Genomic DNA, 19,972 nt, shown 5'->3' with positions numbered 1-19,972 from the left:
AAGGCTGCCATGCCACCTTCTCCTTCTTCTCCAACTCAATGCCATGACCTACACCTGAAGGCAGGGTAACTGAGGTTCTTGTTACTAGATCACCTGGCGTGGACTAGAGTGAAATGACACTGAGTGGCTGGTGTTTACGTATGTGTATATATATATATACATATATATATATATGTGAGTATATGTGCATAGTTTATGTTCTTTTACAAGAATTGTCATTTGATCCTGCACTGCTTGTGGGTCATGCCAAGTATTACAAGCCCAGGTCATACTGGGAGGAAAAGGGTTGGCATTATGACTGATTTCATCAGGAGGGAACAATCCGGTTAGTCAATCCCTTTGAATTGGTCATTAATGCACTGAGGGTTAATGTGTCCATTACCCCTCTGAGTGTCAGCCTGACTTTGTCCAAGAGAAAACCTTTCAACGGGTCTGGGCTCCACCAGAAAACTTTTCAACAGGTCTGATGTGCCCAGGTCAACACGGAGAGAATTATCATTACAGCCTCATGACTGTAATGTCAGTGACAGGACTCGTGGAAACAGCATGAAGCTGTGTCAGGGCAGGTTTAGGGTAGAGATCAGGAAAACATTGTTCACCCAGAGGGTGGCTGAGCACTGGAACAGGCTCATGGAGGTGAGCCATGGAAGTGGTTACAGCACCAAGCCTAGCAGTGTTGAAGACACGTTTGGACAAAGCTCTCCAGAGGCATATTCTGATTCCATGACAATTTCATGACGAGGGGACAGTCACCATTTGGCTGGCCCTCGGCAGCAACACCCTTCAGTAAGCCACTGAGGGTCAGCATCCCTTTCTCCACCACCCTCGGGGGGTCGCTCAGACTTCCTCCCGGAGGAAAGCTCGCGACAGGTCCGGGTCGCGCCACAGAGCCCTACAACAGCTTTGGACCGTACGGACGCTCCAGCACCAGACCCAAGGGACGCTGTCGGTACCGCCGGTTCGTCCCTCCTGCCCTCAGCCCTCTCCCCTCTCCCTCTCCCGCCCCCTCCCTCCGCGCCTCGCGCCCGCCGAGGGGCGGAGGCCCCGCCCCGCCGCGAGCGCGGGGAGGAGGCGGGGCGGGGCCGCGGGCTCAGCTGACGCGGGGGCGCGCGGCGGCGGGGGCGCGCCGGGGACCGGACGGAGCGTGTGCGCGCCGGGCGCGCCCCCGACCGGAGGAGGGGCCGGGGGCCGAGCCAGCCCCGCCGCCGCGGCGCCCGCTCCCCGCCCGCCTCCCGCTTCCGCCCGGCGCCGCCGCCGCCGCCGCTCTGCCCGCCTCGCCCCCGGCCCCGCCGCGCCCCGCGACGCCCCTCGCTCCCATCGGGCACCTCCACCGGCCGCCGTCATCGCCAACCCTCCCCCACCCCGCCCCCCGTCTTCTACCGAGACGCTCCGGTTGTGGGGGTGACCCGCGCTCCGCACGGCCCCGGGCCTGCCCGTCGCTCCGCCCCCGGGCCGTCCGGTGACAGTCGCGACCGCCGCGGGAGGTGGCGGCGGAGGAGCAGGAGGAGGCCGGAGCCGGGATGTCCGGGCAACAGCAGCAGCAACAACAGCCGCCGTCGCCGCAGCTTTCTTTGGCGGCCGCCGTTCCCCCGCCGGCGCCGGGGATCCCCTCCGCCGCCGCAAGCCCCGGCCCCGCTCCGGCCGCCGCGCTCCTGCTCCACCCGCCGCCGCCGCCTCCGGCCACCGCGGCGCCGCCGCCACCCGCCGCCACGGCCGGCAGCAGCGGGCCCGCGGCCGCGGGGGGCGGCGGTGCCGGCGCCGCGCTGGGCCTGCCGGCGGGGAGCGGCACCAGCGCCCCGGCGCCCTTCCCGCACGGAGACCCGGCCCTGAACGAGCAGGAGAAGGAGCTGAAGCGGCGGCTGAAGAGGCTCTACCCGGCCGTGGACGAGCAGGAGACGCCGCTGCCCCGCTCCTGGAGCCCGAAGGACAAATTCAGTTACATCGGCCTCTCGCAGAACAACCTGCGGGTGCACTACAAAGGTGAGGAGGGGCGGCCCGGGCCGCCGCAACACCCCCTGGCCCCCCCGGGCCGGGGGCTGCCCGACCCCTCCGTCGGGCAGTGGGCACAGGAGTAACAATAACAGGAAATAACACACGCTCCTCTCCCTCCTCCTTCCCTGTTTTCCGATCCCCTAAATTTCCCCCCGCAGCGTGGAGATAAGGGGCTCGTTTTCCCTTATTTCAGGTTTATTTTTCTCTCCTTTCCCCTCCCCCCACCCCCCGTTTCTGTCGCCGTGCGGGGAAAGGGGGGGGACACAAGGGGCCGCCCCCGCCTCCTTATGCTTCTGGAGTGGGCATTATGTAAACTCCGAGACTTCCTCCGTGGATTCAGGTATCGCCGGAACGTTTGGGTCGGAGGCAGGAGAATAAAGGACGCTCGGCATGACGTGTCCTGTTTATGGTAATGAGCGAGAAAAAGAAGTGGCTGCTTTTTTTTCCCCCCCTCTCGAGAAGAGCAAGGGTTAAATGGAGTTAAGAGCAGCAAGCAAGCGTTAAGCTATTGAACACGGAAATGACGGGAGGGGAAAGCACTGAGAAAAACACGGTTTATTTTTAAACTGTGAAAAAAATTACTTTAAAGTCACTGGTAATAGTCTTGCCTAACTATTGCACAGAGTGATTTGAGGGAAGGAAGGACAATAGGACTTACATTAATAAAGGTGACTAAAACTTTCTTCCTAGACGTTCCACAGTTAAAGTTACAGATTTTCAAATAAAAGGTAAAAACCAGTATGCTTTTTTATTAAAAAATAACATCAGCTAGAGGCATTAGAAGAAAAACTTGTGTAGATTGTTATGAAATGTCATAAAACCTGGAAACATAAGCCTACACTCTGACCTGAAAAAACACAGACACATCTGGTGTTCTAGGCCCAAAGTCCTGAAGTAGAAGTGTTGTGGATTCAAAACCACTTCTGAGTTGGCTGTGAAGAGCTGGATCTTTTGTCGGTCTGTAGTCAAATGAACGTAGTGGGAGGGGAGAAAAACAACCGTGCAGTTACCCTTTCTCAGAGTTTGCAGTGGAGAAATTCAAGGGAAATCTCGATAAACATGTTACTGTTTAATCGGAGGAGGAAAACGGCAACACAAACACATGGCAGGATTTGGCTGCCATGAAAGGATTAAATGTACTCTGGGAGACTTTTTTTTTAATAGAGCGGTTTTATTATTACACACAAAATACTCTGTTAAAAATGCTAAGTTTAATGCACTGTACAAAGATAATAAAGGAGCTTGATGACTGTAGAGCAGGTTTCTGGGAGGCACCAAGTGATTTAAGGATGTGTAATTTAATACTCAACTCTGAATTTCCTGGCTTTTGTTCAGTGTTTTATGACCTTGTATTTTTAGAAACATTTTGTATTTTCTAGTCCTTAGTGGCAGTAGGTTGTTTGGTTTTGGTGTTTTTTTTCTTCTGAGATGATCATAGCTTAGTGGCTATCAACTCCTTCTGCTGGTTTGTTTTGCTTTGGCCAACTTCTTTTTCTCATAAGCTAAAATTTAGAGGTCGAACCTCTGTGATGTCTCAGTGTTATTGCAGAAGTATATTTTTAGGCTTTTCTTGTGCTATCCCTGTTTCTCCTCACTTATCTTCTTTGCCGTGGTGTTAAGGAAAATCATTACCTCAGAGAAGTTACAGAAGTCATGAAGCACAGTTAGTAGGTTATGACAATGAAATACCTTTACTCTAGCTCTTAAATAATGGTAAGTGCTGAAGGTTGAAGAGTTCCTAGGTTAGCCCAAAGGACTCTGAAAAGGAGAGATGCCAGTATAACGTGTGTGCTTTTCTTTTTCCTAAGTGCAGATGGGGGTAAATGGCTTCTTAAGTGGCCCATCTTTTCTTCTGGGTAATTTAATGAAGGTGGCTGTTAGGGCAACTCCTGTTTATATTAACCAGCCTGGTACCTGGAGTTGCTAACTGGCCTAAGCAGTGAATGGTATCCGAGTATTTCTGCCTGAGAACCAGGGAGCAAACATGCTGAACATCTCCTGCCTTTTCTCCCTCCTGCATCCTTCAGCCCTAAGAATACAATAAAAGAGGAGAAAATGAGGAGAGTAAGGGAAGATGGCAAGTAAGAATGTGCTTAGCCCTGTGAAATAGTGTTTCTACAAATCAGTTCTCAAAAGAAAGCGCTCACAGTATCTTCTTTTGTAATATTGACAATTTCAGTGCTTCTGAAATTGCCTAAGTAGTAGTGGAAGAACACTGGATTTTTTTTTAAAGGAAATATGAATTTTATATTGAGCAGGGATAAAGAACTGTTGTATTCTTGACCAAAATACTCAAGGAAAAAGATAGATCTGTCCAAAGAAGCCAGTAACCTAAAGCAATTCTTACTCTTTTCTGTTACTGTAGTATAGGTACCGTGTACACTTAAATTTTCTCTTCTACCTCTGTAGATTTCTGGCTATAGAACTGTTTTTCTGGAGTAATTTCCTTCTATGACTGATAGGAGGCAGAAAGTGTTAACAGCAGTGCTTTTCCTTCACCTTGGGTGTGTTGGGGTTACTGAGGAAATGTGTGAGAGGAACAATCAGCAAAAAAACTTTAAAAGTTATTTTTCATATAGTTACCTTCTTAATTTTAATGTGCTGATGTATTGCTAGCAGTGGTTTTTTTGTTTCGTTGGTTTGTGAGATGGTCCTCTCGATGTAATTTCTGAAGATTCCTCTTGTTTTCTTGCTTACCAGTGGACAAGTTGTATGGAAACATGAAGTGCAGTAGATGTCTCTTTCTACCCATTGCAGCTGAGATGTTTTGTGTACTGCATTTCTGGACCTGAAGACTTTTGCAAGCATCCTACAGAATGCTTAAGAAATGAAAACTGCCACAAACCAGTGGTGGAGGTTTAAAAAAAAAGGAATATAGTCTAGCATCAGGATAAAAGCTCTTCAAATTTTTTAAGGTCAACAAAACCCAAGAGTCAGTGCTTTTTTATGCTATCTCTCAGAATCATAGTGTTACTTGGAAAGGAAAACTTAAATGAGGCGGTGTTTTTGTTTAGCCGATTAGGTAGCTTTGTTAAAATCTTGATACAAAATACGTAGACAATGGCATCAGTGATACCATAAATATATGAAAGACTATACCTAGAGTATTTTCGTTTTTCCTGTGGACAGACATACATTTTTGTGCTGCTGCCAGTTAGCTGTGCAAGCTGATAGAAAGCTAACGCTGTCTCACTACCTGTTGTTCATGGTGTGTCTTTGTAAGGGAGACAATGAAAAACTGTATCAGGAAAAAAAATTATGTCATTTCACTTAATTACAATTTTTACAGCTCTGAGCTGTGGTAAGTGGTAAAGAAAGCATAAGTGCACGCTGCACATAAAGCATGCATTACTGCACAAAATTCCATAGCTAGTGAGTAATTACATCTTTAAAAAGATTCCTACATATTTCTAAAATATTCAGAGTTAGCACATGGATTCTGTTGAAAAACAGGGAATTCATAAATGGTGTATGTGATATGAAAGGTCCACTAGACAGACAAGTTAGGTTTCCAGCAGGTAGTGGTCTGTACTATGTAGTGTAAGGAGATAAAAACACAGTCAGTGCAGATTGGTAACCATGGAAGAAACTATATACAGAATTACATGGACAGACAAAATAATTGGTGCTGAAGTCATGGAAACTCCTATAGAAACTTCACTTAAATAAATCTTGTGACATTTGTCCAAAAAAGCTGAAGAAAGTTATGCAATTTTGAGTAAGCTGCCATTGCATGAACTTTTTCTAATGTATCACAGGCCAGGGGATCTTAGCCAGACATTTATTTACAGTGCAGTTGCCTTTGAACTGTCTGTAGTGCAGAACAAAAATACACTATTTTTCAGTACAAACTATGCATTTCGTTTCCTGTTGGAAACCGAAGAGGATTCTATACTAATAGTTCTGTGTTGTCACTCAGTGTTACAAGGATGGTGTCAATTTTTCTCATGGAGAACACTCAGGGTACACTCAGTACAGTTTGCCTGTTTTGGACAGCCTTGTAGCTCTGAGATGTCTTGCCTTTTTTTTTTTAAACTGGGGAAGAAGTTAAAGTAAAATTAGTAATTTGTGTATTTTGATTTGGTTTTCTTAGAATTATAGAATCATTTATTTTGCAAAAGAGCTCTAGGAACACCAAGTCCAACCACAAACACAGTGCTGCTGAGTCCTCTACTAAATCGTGTCCCTAAGTGCCACATCTACAGGTTTTGTAAATACCTCCAGGGGTGGTGACTCAATCACTTCCCTGGGTAGCCTGTTCCATTCTTGTCTCAGTGAAACTTGCCTAATGAATACAACAGAAGATTAGGCTTTGATTATTTTATTTTTGGCTGTGTGAGCAAGTCATTGAACCACCTGTTGGAAATAACTGCAGTTCAGCTTAGGTAAACTTCGTTTAAGGATTTAAACTAGATAAACATGCTTACTTCTGTCTAGGTAGGTGCTCCCATAGATTTCTTTTGGACTATTTGCTTTGTATGCATTATAAAGATTTAGGTTCAAAGATTATCTTTTTTGAAAGCAGAGATGGCTTCTCCAAACATGTTTATATCTGAATTAGCTTTTTCCCAAGTAGATAGAATTAAAATTTATATTAATTTCACTGTAATTTTGCTTAAGTGGTAGTGATACTACTGACTAAAAATCATTAGTGCGAGTGCTTAAAAAATTATATAAAGCATGGTCAGCTTATGGTTGTCAAACACGTCTAACGAAAGCCCAAGTGAAAACAGTTCTAGTAAATGAACTTACATATGATCTGGTTTACAGTGTAAAGATTTGTAGAACTGTTTTCCCTTCACTGCCCCCAGTGCATCTGTTTGCAGAGTTCTCTTTTTAATGCTGAAAATCCTTATTGTTAAATAGTACATACTTCAAAAGTGTTCTTTTAAATACTCTGCCTATGGCTTGTGACTGTCGAAGGGGCCTGTGTTGGGGAAACATTGGGCAGTGTTTGTGTGATCTACTTCAGGTGATTTGGAACCTCCGATTCAGAAGTTCAGAGTTGGGTGTCGAAGTTCTTTTTTACTCACAAGCAAGGAAGTGAGGATTCAGGTTACCAAAGGATGTGGCAGCAGTAGAATACATCAAGTTAATGGGCCGCTCAGCTCAAGAGTCCCATTGGTGACAGTGGTCACAGGTGCCTGAGAAAAAAAATCTAAAAACATGTTGGGCATAATCGGTATATGTCTGTTTCCCCTCTCGGCTTCCAGCCATTTTAAGCTGAAGGACATTCTGAACTCAAGGCATCAGTCATCTGCAGTTCTAGAAGCTTACCCAGTGTTCTCGTAAACACTAACATCTATAGTATCCTCTGGTAAGAAATTTTGCAGTTCAACTAACTGTTCAGTTAAGAGCCTCTTTCTTGTTTTAAAGCAGGCTGATAGGATCTCATGACCACACATAATTCAGTGTAGCCTGGTGGTACTGAAAGACTTAACTACCATGTTTAGACAGCGTGAAGATACTTGGAATATTGGAAAGTAGTTAACTGGATGATGTTTAGCCTTCTCCTAGGCTTACATATTAATTGTATGTAAGTACAAATAAAAGCAGTATGCTCAAACAGTAAAACAGGATCCATAGGAGATTATGTTAAAAGGACAGCAGTTCTAAATTTAGGGTGTCTTCTGTTTTAATGGGATGAAAGTAGTTTTGGGCACTGACTTCCCCAAGCATGTTGCTTCACCACATGAAGTGTTTGGCAATACTGGTAAGGTGTCCTGTTACTTCTGCCCCACTGTTGACCTCTTATTTGCAGTGTGACAGCTGTGTGTGGCTGTGTTGTGAACTGGATCAGGGAACTGATCTGCTGCTTTAAAAAAATCTGGTAGGTTTCTTAAACCCCAATCAGCTAATCAATCTGGGTCCTGGTATGTCCTTGCAAATAAATGCCTGAACTGGGGAGGAGGTGGGAGAAGGGGAGTTTAAGGAAGAGGTGTTAAGAACGCCTTAAATAGGTATTGTTGCCAAACACTTAGATTGTGATTTCACAAAGCTAAGTCTGCTGGGTAATAGATTTACATTTTCAATAATATTTGGCTTGTTCCTACTGCTTTAGTCTTTTCTATGTGGAAGACTTTCCCATATAAGGAGAATGACTCAGACTGAAACTACACAGATTGTCAAGTGCATAGAGTAACCAAGGGAACTTCTTTGGAGTCTATTTAAAAGTAAAAACCTAAAGCCATTTTAGAAGAAAGTATTTTTCCTTCCGCCAATATATTGTTTAATTGGACTCTTTTGAACTTCAGGGATGTCTTAGGAGTTCAATGTTCTGCCCTTTTAGCTGAAGGATTTCAACTACTTGGGCATGATAATCTGTGGTAGCTAAATAGTGACCTATCAGCATTTGAAAACTAAGCAAACTCATGGAAGCTCTAACTAAGATTATGTATTGGGTTATTACACTGGTTGTCACAGCCTGAGGAAATAACTTAAAAGTAGTGAACAATAAAATGTGTTGTGTATGGAGGAGTAAATTACTGGTTTTTCCTCATGTGATACATCACATCAACATGCAGAATGTAGGCAGCAAACTTAACATTGTCAAACCCGTGAGGTGATTGAAGGATCTGTACACAAAATGTTTAGTAGTACTAGCAAAACACTGAAACAAGCAATAGATTTGCACTCAGAAAAGTAAGGTGGTTGGCTGCTTGTGTTTAGGTAGTAGCACACTGGGGTGAATCATTAACATCAGAGAAAGCATGGTAGGTTAAACCTAGTGTCAGTGGTTTGAAGAATTTGTGGTGTGCAAGAAGGTTTTGGTTGCTGGTGCGGCCATGGTGAGCGTTCTCCCTGGCTGAGCACGTGCCATTGGTTAGGAGCTGGTGGGTGCTGGCTCTGCAGGCTGGTAAGCACTGACATTTCTATGAGCATTTGCACAAGGCAGCACTGTGCTCAGAGGTTCTGTACCGGTCAATCCCTGACCCTCTGCCCTTAGAGGTTTTGTTACTGTGGACCAGCTGGGCCTTATCTTTCTATCTGCCTAGGCATTCTCCTACAGTTTCTTCTTTGCTGTGTGACCTGACTTGCTGCACCTGAGACATGATTAATCTGAGCCTGAGCAGTAATACCATTGTGAATGCCCCTGAAAGAAGTGTGTTTGGTTGTGGGATTTTTGCATATGCAGATCATTTGCTATGCAGGTGCAGTAGGCCTCCCTGTCTGGACTGGAAATGACAGCTGGAGTGCTGCAGCACAAGTGATTTGTACAGAACACTCAAAACAGGCAGCTCCTTTCATCATGCTACAGATCCACTTCAAGAGCAGGCATGGGATCTGCATGAATTATTCTTATGGCAGTGACAGTCTGTTCTTGGTTTCCATCTTACTGAATTACCTTACCTCTTGCCACGATGCAATATACTTTTCATCTTGTATGGTAAATTTTTCTAAACTATGTCCAGTGGCCCCCATGCATGACTGTCACACAAAAATTGAGGAGTTTGGGTGTACTTGGGAGACACTGTGCTTGCACGAGCAGTTGTTGCTAAAACAAGTCATCTGGTCAAAAGCCTGCTTCCAGGTTGCTTTTGGAAAGGGCTCTGAAGAGGATGACACATTCAGAAGGTTGGTATTAGGAGAATGCAAGTGGCTCTTGGGGTTATGTTGAAAATCCTGAGAGTAGACAGGAGCTGAAATTGGGCATTATTGTGGCAGGGCTAGTGTATAGTGAGCCTAATAAGAAAAAGGAGTAGGAGCTGCATGAGCTCAGTTGCAGGCTGTAAGGCTTAATGCTGTCCTGAAACGATGTTGGAATGTGGAAATTGATTGTGAGTAGTATGTTCTGTATAATGACTGATGTTTATTCCAGAGGACATTGGAATTGAAGTGTCTTCAGTAACTTGTAGATTCAGAAGTACTAAGCATTAGATGAAACTCTCTTGTGTTTCAGTCTACAAAAATAAGTAAGCCCTATGCATTTGAGAAATCATATAGTTCTTTCAACCATAGATGGCCTTTTGTCAATTGTGTTACTTAAAATAGTGAAACGTTTTCCTGGTTTCCCTTTAAATAACTGTAGGACCTATTTGGATTACTATATCCAGGACTTCTTTTAGCATCCTTGGTTGCAGTACAGGTGTGCTTGCAGTATTTGAAACAAAATACTCCAGCATAAAAATCAGATTGAATAAAATATAGTATGTTGCTTGCTCATTGCATAAGTCTTTTGTTTTGAGTAGTTGGCATGCATAGCTTTGAGTCACCTTCTGCAATTAACTAAAATACATTTTTTGTGTGTTTTGAATGCTCTTGTTTTTCAGGTCATGGAAAAACTCCAAAAGATGCTGCTTCTGTTCGAGCTACACATCCTATACCTGCAGCCTGTGGCATATATTATTTCGAAGTTAAAATTGTCAGTAAGGGAAGAGATGGGTAAGCAGAGTACATTATGAATTAATTATTTCTTGAAATACTGCCTTACATCATCTTTCAGTCAACAGATGTCTTTGGTATCAAAATTATTTTCATATTTTACCACTTTATATAGCTTGATTCCTTATTCTTGAGAAGTTGCACTCTTATACTTGATTCTTTTAAGAGAGTTGATTGTGGTATTTATTGTCCACAAATCAGTGGACAATAAATACCAAAACATCATCTCTTTTTTTTCTTGACAAAAAAGTTAGGGTTTGAATGACTGGTTTGACCCTCCTGTTACCTTTAAAGGTGTTGGGTTTTGGTTATATGGATTTACAGACATTCATGTAATTTTTAGCGTGTGTAGCAGACCAGCTTATTTCCTCAGTGTGATCTTTTCATGGATGTCATATCAATTTTGAAACAGAAAGTTATTCTTAAGGCTACTTGTTGACAAACAGTAATAAGAATAAAGGGGAATATTCTGAAGGGGAATTTGTCACCCTATGGAAGGAACAAGAATTGATGAGTAAGAAGCTGCTGCTTCCCATAATCCATCTGAATTATGAATCTGTTGAAGCACAAGTGATACATGCTTTTAAGTCTGCTGAGGCAGATAGAATCTCACCTGGGAAAGTCTTGAAGTGCTAATGAAATCTCTGCTAAAGCACTTTAGTTCCTTTTCATCTTTCACTGCTTTTGGTAGAGGATGTATGTTAATTCTGATACACTGTAGGACTGCTTTCTAATGTGCTGTAGTACATTCTCTGGTTCTGCTTCAATGTTGTAGTCAGGACTGGCTGTCCCTGTTCTAGGTACTGTACAAGCATGTTGCAGGTGCTTATGCCCTCCTATGAAAGCAAATCTTGAGAGAAAAGAACTATGGACAAAATTCAGTGCCTTTGTCTTTTCTTTGTCTTGCTGCAGTTTGTTTCTTTCATTTTCCCAGAGCCCTGTAAGCCTTCTGTAAGTCAAAAACAGTATTCAAACTTCTTTGTTTTCCTTATAGTATTGCATAGTGATATTTTGAAGGAATAGCCTCTCAGTAGTAGCCTCTCTGCAACTTTGTAGGTGCATTTATGAGTTTGTTGTTATTTCTGTTCTCAAAAGTTATCCCTGGGAGAGTTCTTCTCTATGAAAATCTTACATACATAGCTGCTTTTGTTACACTGTGAAAACCTAATTATTTTTAAATTTAGGTGGTAGAAATTAGTTTTTCAAGTAACATTCTGCTACCAATTTTAGGAACACCTTCATTTTTTTGGGGGGTGTGTGTGGGTTTCTTGGTTTTTTGGTTTTGGGGTATTTTTAATTTTAAGAACATTTTGTAAAAATGTATCCTGCTGCTGTGTGTTAAGGAGAGGTTCTTATTGTGCCTTGCTGGTGGTCTCTTCTTGAAATAGTTTTCTGTCTACTTAGTTTGGAAGGTAGCTTTTTTGAAGTGATGGATTTCAAAAAGTATCCACATATGTGGGTGTGTCATTTTACATAACTCCTCTAACACTTCACCGTAGATACTATATGTTGGATTTTAGTAATTTCAAATTCAGAAAGGCAATCCTGCAAAAGTGGGAAAACATCGCTTTTTCAAGGTTTTGTATTTAAATGGTTACTTGTGAGATGTACATAGCTATGACCTGCAAAGTTGCCTGCTGAGATTGCATAAAAAATAGAGGGGTACTTTTTGCAGTTAATACTGCCTCATCCTTGCTTCAGCCTTGTGACCTTCATTTTGTGTCACTTTGTGAAACACTAGCTGCATAATGAGCTAAGATGTTAATTTTTTTCATTGTGTAGTATAGTAGCTGGGAAATACTGTACACACAGCTAAAGCCAAATGTAGCTTGGCTGATAAAGACCAGGAATCAACATGTGGCACCTCACTGGATGTTAAACGTGTATCTCTAGACCCTGTTCTCAGGTCCAGGAGGTCTTTGAGGTGCAGGATGAATCTCTTACAGTTCAGTGTTACCTTGCATTCAAACTAATAAATTTTTCCATAATAAGTAAACTGGGGAATTTAATGCAGAGAAATAGGACTATAAAAACCAATTTCTGTCAGTTTGGATTTATTAGTTCTTTTTCGCTGCCTGTTGTATTTCACCTGGCTTGCTCCAGGTACATTTTTGCCATTTTTTTTTTCTTTTTGTCATCTGATAATGGGAACAGAGTTCAGAAGGACCATATCTGTACAAGACCAGTGTGTAACTAACTGGGTCAATTAGCTAAAATGCCTTACTTGCAAAATCAAGTGTTCTCAAGGTGTTAGCCTAGCTGTAGGAGTGGTAGAGCTGTATTTTACAGTACTGTTTAAAGTAAATCCTAGCCTACCCGAGGCAACTGAGATATCTGTCTGTAAGCTGAAGTACAGCTTCCAACTTTCATAAATGTCAATGGATAATTTTGTGCTGTTTGTTTGGAGTTCCCTTTGGTAGTAGTCTTTATTACTTCTATTTATTTATTTTAATAAACTCAGTTTAAACTATTTAGTCCATGTATTATATTATAGAGTATGTCTAAGAGCATTCTTGCTTTTGTGCTCTACTTAGCAAGATTTGCCTGAAATAATCAAAAACCCTTTACTAAAAACCTGCTGTAGGAGATCCATTTTTCATGTTATTGTAGTACTTGAAGGTGCTGCTCCTGAAATCTGATCTTGCATATCTGAAAGTAGCAGGGCAAAAATTATCCTTTTTTGAAGAAGCACAGCTCTTTTTTTGTTTAGGGTGTGGATGTAGCATAGCTTCTTGTGGCTGTGTTTTAGCACAGAATTGGTTCTGTCACTCTAATGACCTAGGTCATTAAATTCTTTAATGCATCTAGGTGAGTAACTGGATTGAGTAGAAATTTGAAGGTGTGCAATATGTTAATTTTGCAGAACTTTATGACCAACTTTGAGAACATTATGAACACACTGAAGAAAGTGTGAAAAAACCGCTTTACTAGGAAGGAAGAACTGGATATGGGAATTGGTGTTGCAGAGCAGATGAACAGCAAAGTTGCTTTTTGATACCTCCATGTGGTGTGATAGAGTCAGTAATTGATGGTACTGGATGAGAAAAAGGGAAGTGAGAATGAAGTTCAGTGAATGTAGTAAGGTTGAAATATCATTCAGACAAAATTCATCTTGGTATTTGTAGAGTGTTTGACACAAGGAGTCCTAATATGCTGCTACAGTACAGATACCTGAAATAATTACCTAGATATCTTTGAATTCTTGCTGAAAGTTCTAACCAACTGTCATATCGCTTTGTAAATATTTTCCTGTTGTTCTTTTTTTTCCAGTTTTCTTTCTTAGTTTCATGTTGTCTTTTGTAGCCTAAGGGCTTCTATTTATATATAATCTCTCCTTTTATACTCTCTTTGGCTTTGCTTTGTTTGGCTCATGTGGAACATTGTGGATGGTTATGTGAGCAATTGGAGACAGTAACAGTAGAAGGATAATGGGTGTATGGGGAACAGTACCAAGGTGATGATTAGAAAGCATGGTAGGAAGGGGACTATTAACTAGCAGTAAGTTATGTCTGCATCTCTGTTGAAATGTCCAGTTAACTTAAAAATAAATAAAAAAATTTGGCCAGGAGAAGAAGCAGTCTCTGAACACTCATTGAGTTGATGTCCCTTTTCCCAGTTTGTGTGTCTGTTTGTGTCAGCTTCATGGTAAACCTGATTGGATAACTTATTTTCCAAAAGCTGATCTCCAGAGTGAGTTTGTTTTCATTCAGTTTTTTTCCCCAGTATGGCTGCTTGTATCGTTTCATGAGTAGCTGTGACAGCAAAAGAGGGTGACGCTAGGAGCAGAAAGCAGAAACTGAAACAAAGGAACTGGGAATGCTACTTTGGGTCACAGTGTAGCTTATGCCCATTAATTTTAGTTTAAATACAGCCTTTTGGCTTTTGAAATCTTTCACCAGAGAGACCTGTTTATTTCCTAGGGAAAATGAACTTCTGGGAATAATACTTTTATCTTCCATGTCTTGAATTTCTACCCATTCTTATTCATTGATTTGTAAATACAATTAATAAGAATGGCCAAATTATAGTAATACCATGTACTTCTAAACAGTCTTCAGTGCTTTTAGAACAGCTGAGGAAGATGTATGCTTAGAATGCAAAATCACAGAATCATAGAATGGTTTGGGTTGGAAGGGACTTTAAAGATCATTCCGTTCCAACCCCACTGCCAAGGGCAGGGACACCTTCCACTAGACCAGGTGGCTCAATGGTCCATCCAGCCTGGCCTGGAACACTGCTGATTTTTTTTTTTTTTAAGAAAAATGAAAACAAGGACTGGGAGTAGTAAGCCATGCAGAAGAATTGATGAAAACTAAGTTTAGAAAGGCTGTATCCTTTTAGCAGATAGCACTGAGCTTACACTTCTGTGAGCAGGGTTGTTTAGTCTGTGGTGTGGTGGTGCTGATGCAGATATTCATGGCCAGGCTTTATAGCACCATGTGTAAGTTCTGCTAAATGTAGTGCACTAAAATAAAATGTTAGTACAGCAATTCATGCAAGTAATCAGTATGTTTTTAGTAAAGCAGTGTTAATAAGGCTTTAGAGACTTGTTACACTATGGCTGGTTTTTAACAGTGGATATACAATCAGTCATCTGTTGTTTTGGCAGTATCTTGTGTAGTATGTGTTGTGTATGTGATGAAGTAGGTGGTGAAGTAAAAAAGGAAAAACTATCCAAAACAAAAATACCATGAGAATTAATTTTCATGACACCTATGCCTGCGGCGGAGCCTGAACTGTTTTAGAGTGTTTGAGTCATAAATGCTTTGTTGTTTTCTAGAGGATGTATGTGTAGCTCTTCAAACACAATCTGTACTTTTATATTACAAGTTGTTTGTGTTGCACTAAGTTGGCTTTCCCTTTAGCATCCAGTATACCCATTTTCTTGTTCAACAGAAGTATTAACCAATAAACAAAATATATAACATTGTCAGTTGATGGTTGGTTTGTATTTTTTTTGTACATTACTAATGTATTCCAAAATTTTATGCAGGCCTAAGATCTATTTTTATACTTTTAATATGTCTTCAGCAGCTATTTGTTACAAGAACAGGCATTTGTTAAAACAACATGCAAAATTTCAGTCAGTCTCTATTTACATATAAGTAGGCCTTGCAGCATTATTAGCAGAGCACTTGTGTATAGGGTAGAATCTGATAAGGTCTGAAGTATCCTTCTTTCATTAGTGTGTTCATTTGAATTGTAGCAGCTGCAAGAAGAGATCAGGTCATGAATCAGCAAGTGTATCTTTTCTTAAACTGTAGCAATAATTCATTTTTTACCTGAATGTATGAGACCAGACTTTGACAGAAATGAACATTAACTAAATGTGTAATAAAATTGTTTGAGGTTTGTGTTTACCTGGTCACAAATATTGGAGCTGTGACGAAGTTTTCTGTCTTTGTTGGTGTATGCTAGAAATTGAGAATTATATAAAAAGAGAGTTAAGATAATATATCTAATTTCTTGGTCTTAGCTTCTTGAAAAATCTTCTTTCTTCTGGAGCTCATTCACATAAATATAGTGTATAGATGATAACTTTACTGTAGCCCACATTTACATTGTATTATTTTATTTGCAACTATTATTTTCTGACAGTATGGTCCCCAAAAAGGCTCTAGTCCTTGGGGACAAGCCACAGGATGAAATGGTGGAACCTCAAAGTGGGAGGTATGTTAGTAAATGAGAATCCTTCTAGGAACATTAGAGCAATCACGAGCAAAATGTTACAGGAGTAACAGTTTTGAGCGCTATGCAAAATGACTGCCTGATATATTTTTGGTTTTTCCTCTCTATGCAGAACTGCATTAATCTGAAACCTGGTTTTATCATGTTCAAAATACTGTTTCCTTGGAAATACTCTGTTAAATTAAACTTGTTTTCAATTTGAAATTAAAGACTCAAACTGTCTATGGCATATTTTGAAACATTTAAATAGATTAACATCTCATTTCTTATTGTGATTGTGCAGACAATAAGGATCTTGAATTGGCATATTTCTACAAAATTTTAATGCAGAGTGTATTAAAGATAAACGTATGTACCTTTTTAATGTGCCTTATTTCTGGCCTCAGTGTCAGCAAAGGCAGCGTAGAAAACTACAGGAGAACATTAGTCAAACTTTTTATGTCATTGCAAGTCAGTTGCGAGGGCCCTATAGAAGTTCACTGAGTCTTTAAATTCCTACAGATGATACATTTTTTTTCTCTTTGTCCTCTTTCCAAGATACTAACATAATGATAATTAACAAACTGTACATGTTATATAGCTTATTTTTGTTTTCAGTGTTACTTCTACTTTTATATAAAGTATTACTTCATAATAATCAGTGCATTCAAAACATTAGGGTGTTTTAATTCTGTATGGTTGAAATTGCTTCCTGTAAATGGATAGCATGTAGAGAATAAGGTACCATGTTGATTACTTACTTTCTGCAACCCCAAAAGAGTTGTTTTTTGAAGCATCATGTAGCAGTTCCTCAGGTTATAATGACTTCAGTAGCATATGTAGGCACAATGGAAGTCAGAAGAAATTTGACTCTTTGCAGATAGCAGGTGACATTTCTGTAGTAGGGAGGCTATCACATCCTATTATGTAAATATCTGCTAAATTATTTTGGTTATCTTTAGAAATACTGTATGGAATTTTTGGTGATTTTTTTTTTTTTCCTAGAGAAGTGATTATTTAGTATTTGAATTTATCTTCAGTCTTTCTGAGATGTCTGTGGTTTGGTATAGTTTTTGAGATTCCTCTTTTTGCAGTGAGCAGTACAGGATATAATTAATATGAGTTCTGATTTTTATCAGCTTTCATATTGGAAGATCTTCCATATACCTTCAACATAGTGGTTACAAGATCAAATGGAAGACTTAGAAATAAAAATCAGAGTTGTGTCTCTTTCTGGATTTGTTAATTTCTTGATCTTTTAGCATCTGCAGTTCTGTACCATCTCTTACTGCTGTTTTTCCCTTCTATTTGGCTCTGGCTCTTTTTATTTCTCACAATTAATCTATTCAGGCATCCAAGTGGAAACTTTAGGCTCCAGCAAAAATGTAAATTTAGTTCTTTGACTAGGAAGATACTTGAGGAGAAAATAGTTACTGTGAGCTTTCTACTTCTGAAACATTTCTCTGCAGAGAAGCCTAGGCTTTTCAGTATGTGTTACAGGAAAAAAGTAGGTATCATAATGCCTCTTTTTTTTGACATTTTCTCTTCTGCTTTGTGGTAAAAAAATGAATCTTCAGCAAATTTTTAATTCTGTAGTTTTGTGGTGTTCCTAAAGTTTCTATATGACTTGTGAAATGTAAACTAGAAAATGTGCTGACACACTAAAATGGTAACCTATATCTTAATTGAACTGGACTGGAACAAGAATAAATACAATATGAAGTGAAAGAAAACAAGACTTTTTAAAATACTCTTGCTTTCTTGGTCATTATTACCAGTTTGGCTGTACTTTAAATTTTTTTCCAGCTGTAGTCTCTTATTTCAGACTCTCATGGGTTGATTTCATATCTTCCATGAGTGGTTGTTTATTTTATGAGATCCTGTAGGAGTTGAGCATGTTAGTGAGGTGATGAGCAGCAGCCAGTGGGACTGAAATTGCTCAGAAAGAGGGGCTGCTTAATAAAAGAGGCACCAGGCCACTTTGTGCCATTTGCCTGGAGAAATGATCCTCCCTGCAAAGGCCAGGATGTGTCTGGGTAGGGAGCTGAGGTGGAGGGACAGTCCTCAAGTACTGAGGGAGGCAGCATCAGAACCACACCATTGTTCACCCTCTCTGGTCTCTGAAGCCATGCTGTGTCAGGTCCATTTTTGGAAGGTGCTACAGGATGGCCTGAGGGTGTTGCTTCATGGTGCTGACACCTCCACTTCCCAAGGACAACTTCTATGGCTGACACAGCTGCAGGCAGGAAGAACAGGAAGGTCCACTTTGGTCTCCTAGACCAAACCTATTAATGTGACAGGACAGCAAGTGCATCATGAGCTGACTTAGAATATTCTGAGCCTGCATTGCACCCGGGCTGCTTGTTGTGATGCCCATCATTTTTGTCATAAACTAAGGGAGGAAAACTTAAATACATAGCTCTGCCACTCTTCTTTATCCTGACGTGCATGAAATGTGAACTTCAATCAGCAAATGGGAGGACAGTTTATGTACTTCCTTCCACTGAAGCAAGTCTTTGCAAACCCTGACTCTTGACCTAAACAAGGGTTAAGTGTCTTAAAAAAAAAACGAACAAAAATGTCTGTTACAGGTGTGAGGAAAAGGTAAGAAAGTTACATGTAGTGGTTTGGGATGGATACAACTCCTGTTAATAAATATTGTAGCATTTAAAGCCTGTCTGTCATGGTACTATTTTCCCCCTCAATTTATAGTGTATTAATGTAGTTGAACATGAAATTACCTATCTATCAACTCTAAAAAAGAATAAATTAGCTTAATTGATGAGCCTTTAATTTCGCTCACTTCAAACCATAAGTTGTAGACTTTCCTTTTGCCTTGTGAAACATGTCTATAGTAAATTCATTAGTTGCAATGTTTTTATCTATTAATAGCAAGTCTCCTTTGCAAAATGGTGTTAACATTTCAAGTAGTTGTAAGTGAATCCCAGGGAAAAATACAGTGTTAACATGCATCTTGTTCCTGAGATGGTGTTAGTGCCTAGTGCTTTCCAGTCACTATCAGTGGGTAAAGATTCCTTGTTCCCAGCTGTATTAAATACAGTTTATCTGTGTTTACAGCTGTTACTGAGGAGGGTTGGAAGTTAGGATATCTGAGGAAGAAAACAGTGGTGATATCAAAATGTTGCCTAGACAATGATCATCTATCTAATATTTTGAATTTTTGTGTAACCTTAGTCTTGTTACTATAAAAATACTGAAACAAAACCTTGATTGCATTTTAAATCTGACTTGCATTCAAAGGCTTTTTGCAGTCAGTGGCATTCAAGTTATCTAAAATTGTTTTAAAAAGTAAACATCCTTTGTTTAATGAGCAAGAGATTTTCAGTCTTCACATGAGTATCCTTCATGTGTCAGACCTCAGACTATGCTAATAACAACTCTGCCTTTATTATTTAAGACAAAATCAAGGGCTTTCCACTTGTTGCTTTCATTTGTAATTGTTTTGTTGAATCTGCTGCTGCAGTGGTGCCTCAGTAATGTATTCAGCAATGCAGCAAAGACTAATCCTTTTGTTTGTTGCCCTTTGCTTCAGCTCTTCAGTATTTTTAAATGCAATATCTGCTGTATATGGTTCTGAGGTTCCATTTCATGCTGGTATGTTTGAGAGAGGAAGATGGTATTATTATACATTAGAAATTATCAGAAGAGGGCTTTTTAAGCATGAAACATAGAATCAGGTATGGTAACTGTTAGAAGTGATCCATAGAAAAAGCAGAAACCCCCATACACAATTAAGCATGTCACTTCTGAGCAGAAGTTCTGCTCAGTTTAATTTTGTGTCAAAACCATTTTAAATAGCAGATTAACCTGCACTTCCAAGTGGAACAGTTGCTTGAAAGTTTCATTTTATGAGATGGGAATACAAAGGTCATGTTTGTTGACTTAAACTTTCCAGATTGCCCCAGGTGAA

At 40.6% G+C, this 19,972-nt stretch overlaps 1 protein-coding gene across 5 annotated transcripts in view; it reads left to right on the top strand.

The window, feature by feature from the left end:
- Positions 1–1,234: 1,234 nt before the first annotated feature.
- Positions 1,235–19,972, top strand: part of RANBP9 (RAN binding protein 9) — a 38,950-nt gene continuing 20,212 nt past the window's right edge. For 2 of the 5 annotated variants that reach the window (XM_064423348.1, XM_064423350.1), the window contains exons 1-2: positions 1,235–1,980; positions 10,263–10,374. In XM_064423348.1, coding sequence (XP_064279418.1) covers positions 1,521–1,980; positions 10,263–10,374 — 572 coding nt within the window. In that variant the 5' untranslated portion in view covers positions 1,235–1,520. The remainder of the gene's footprint in view (positions 1,981–10,262; positions 10,375–19,972) is intronic. The other 3 variants (XM_064423346.1, XM_064423335.1, XM_064423324.1) reach the window with 2 other exon arrangements.

This window comes from Passer domesticus, chromosome 1 (genome assembly GCF_036417665.1).
Source record: "Passer domesticus isolate bPasDom1 chromosome 1, bPasDom1.hap1, whole genome shotgun sequence".
NCBI classification, from domain to species: domain Eukaryota; kingdom Metazoa; phylum Chordata; class Aves; order Passeriformes; family Passeridae; genus Passer; species Passer domesticus.
The sequence above is the reverse complement of the archived record's forward strand: the minus strand, read 5'-3'. Positions and strand labels throughout refer to the sequence as shown.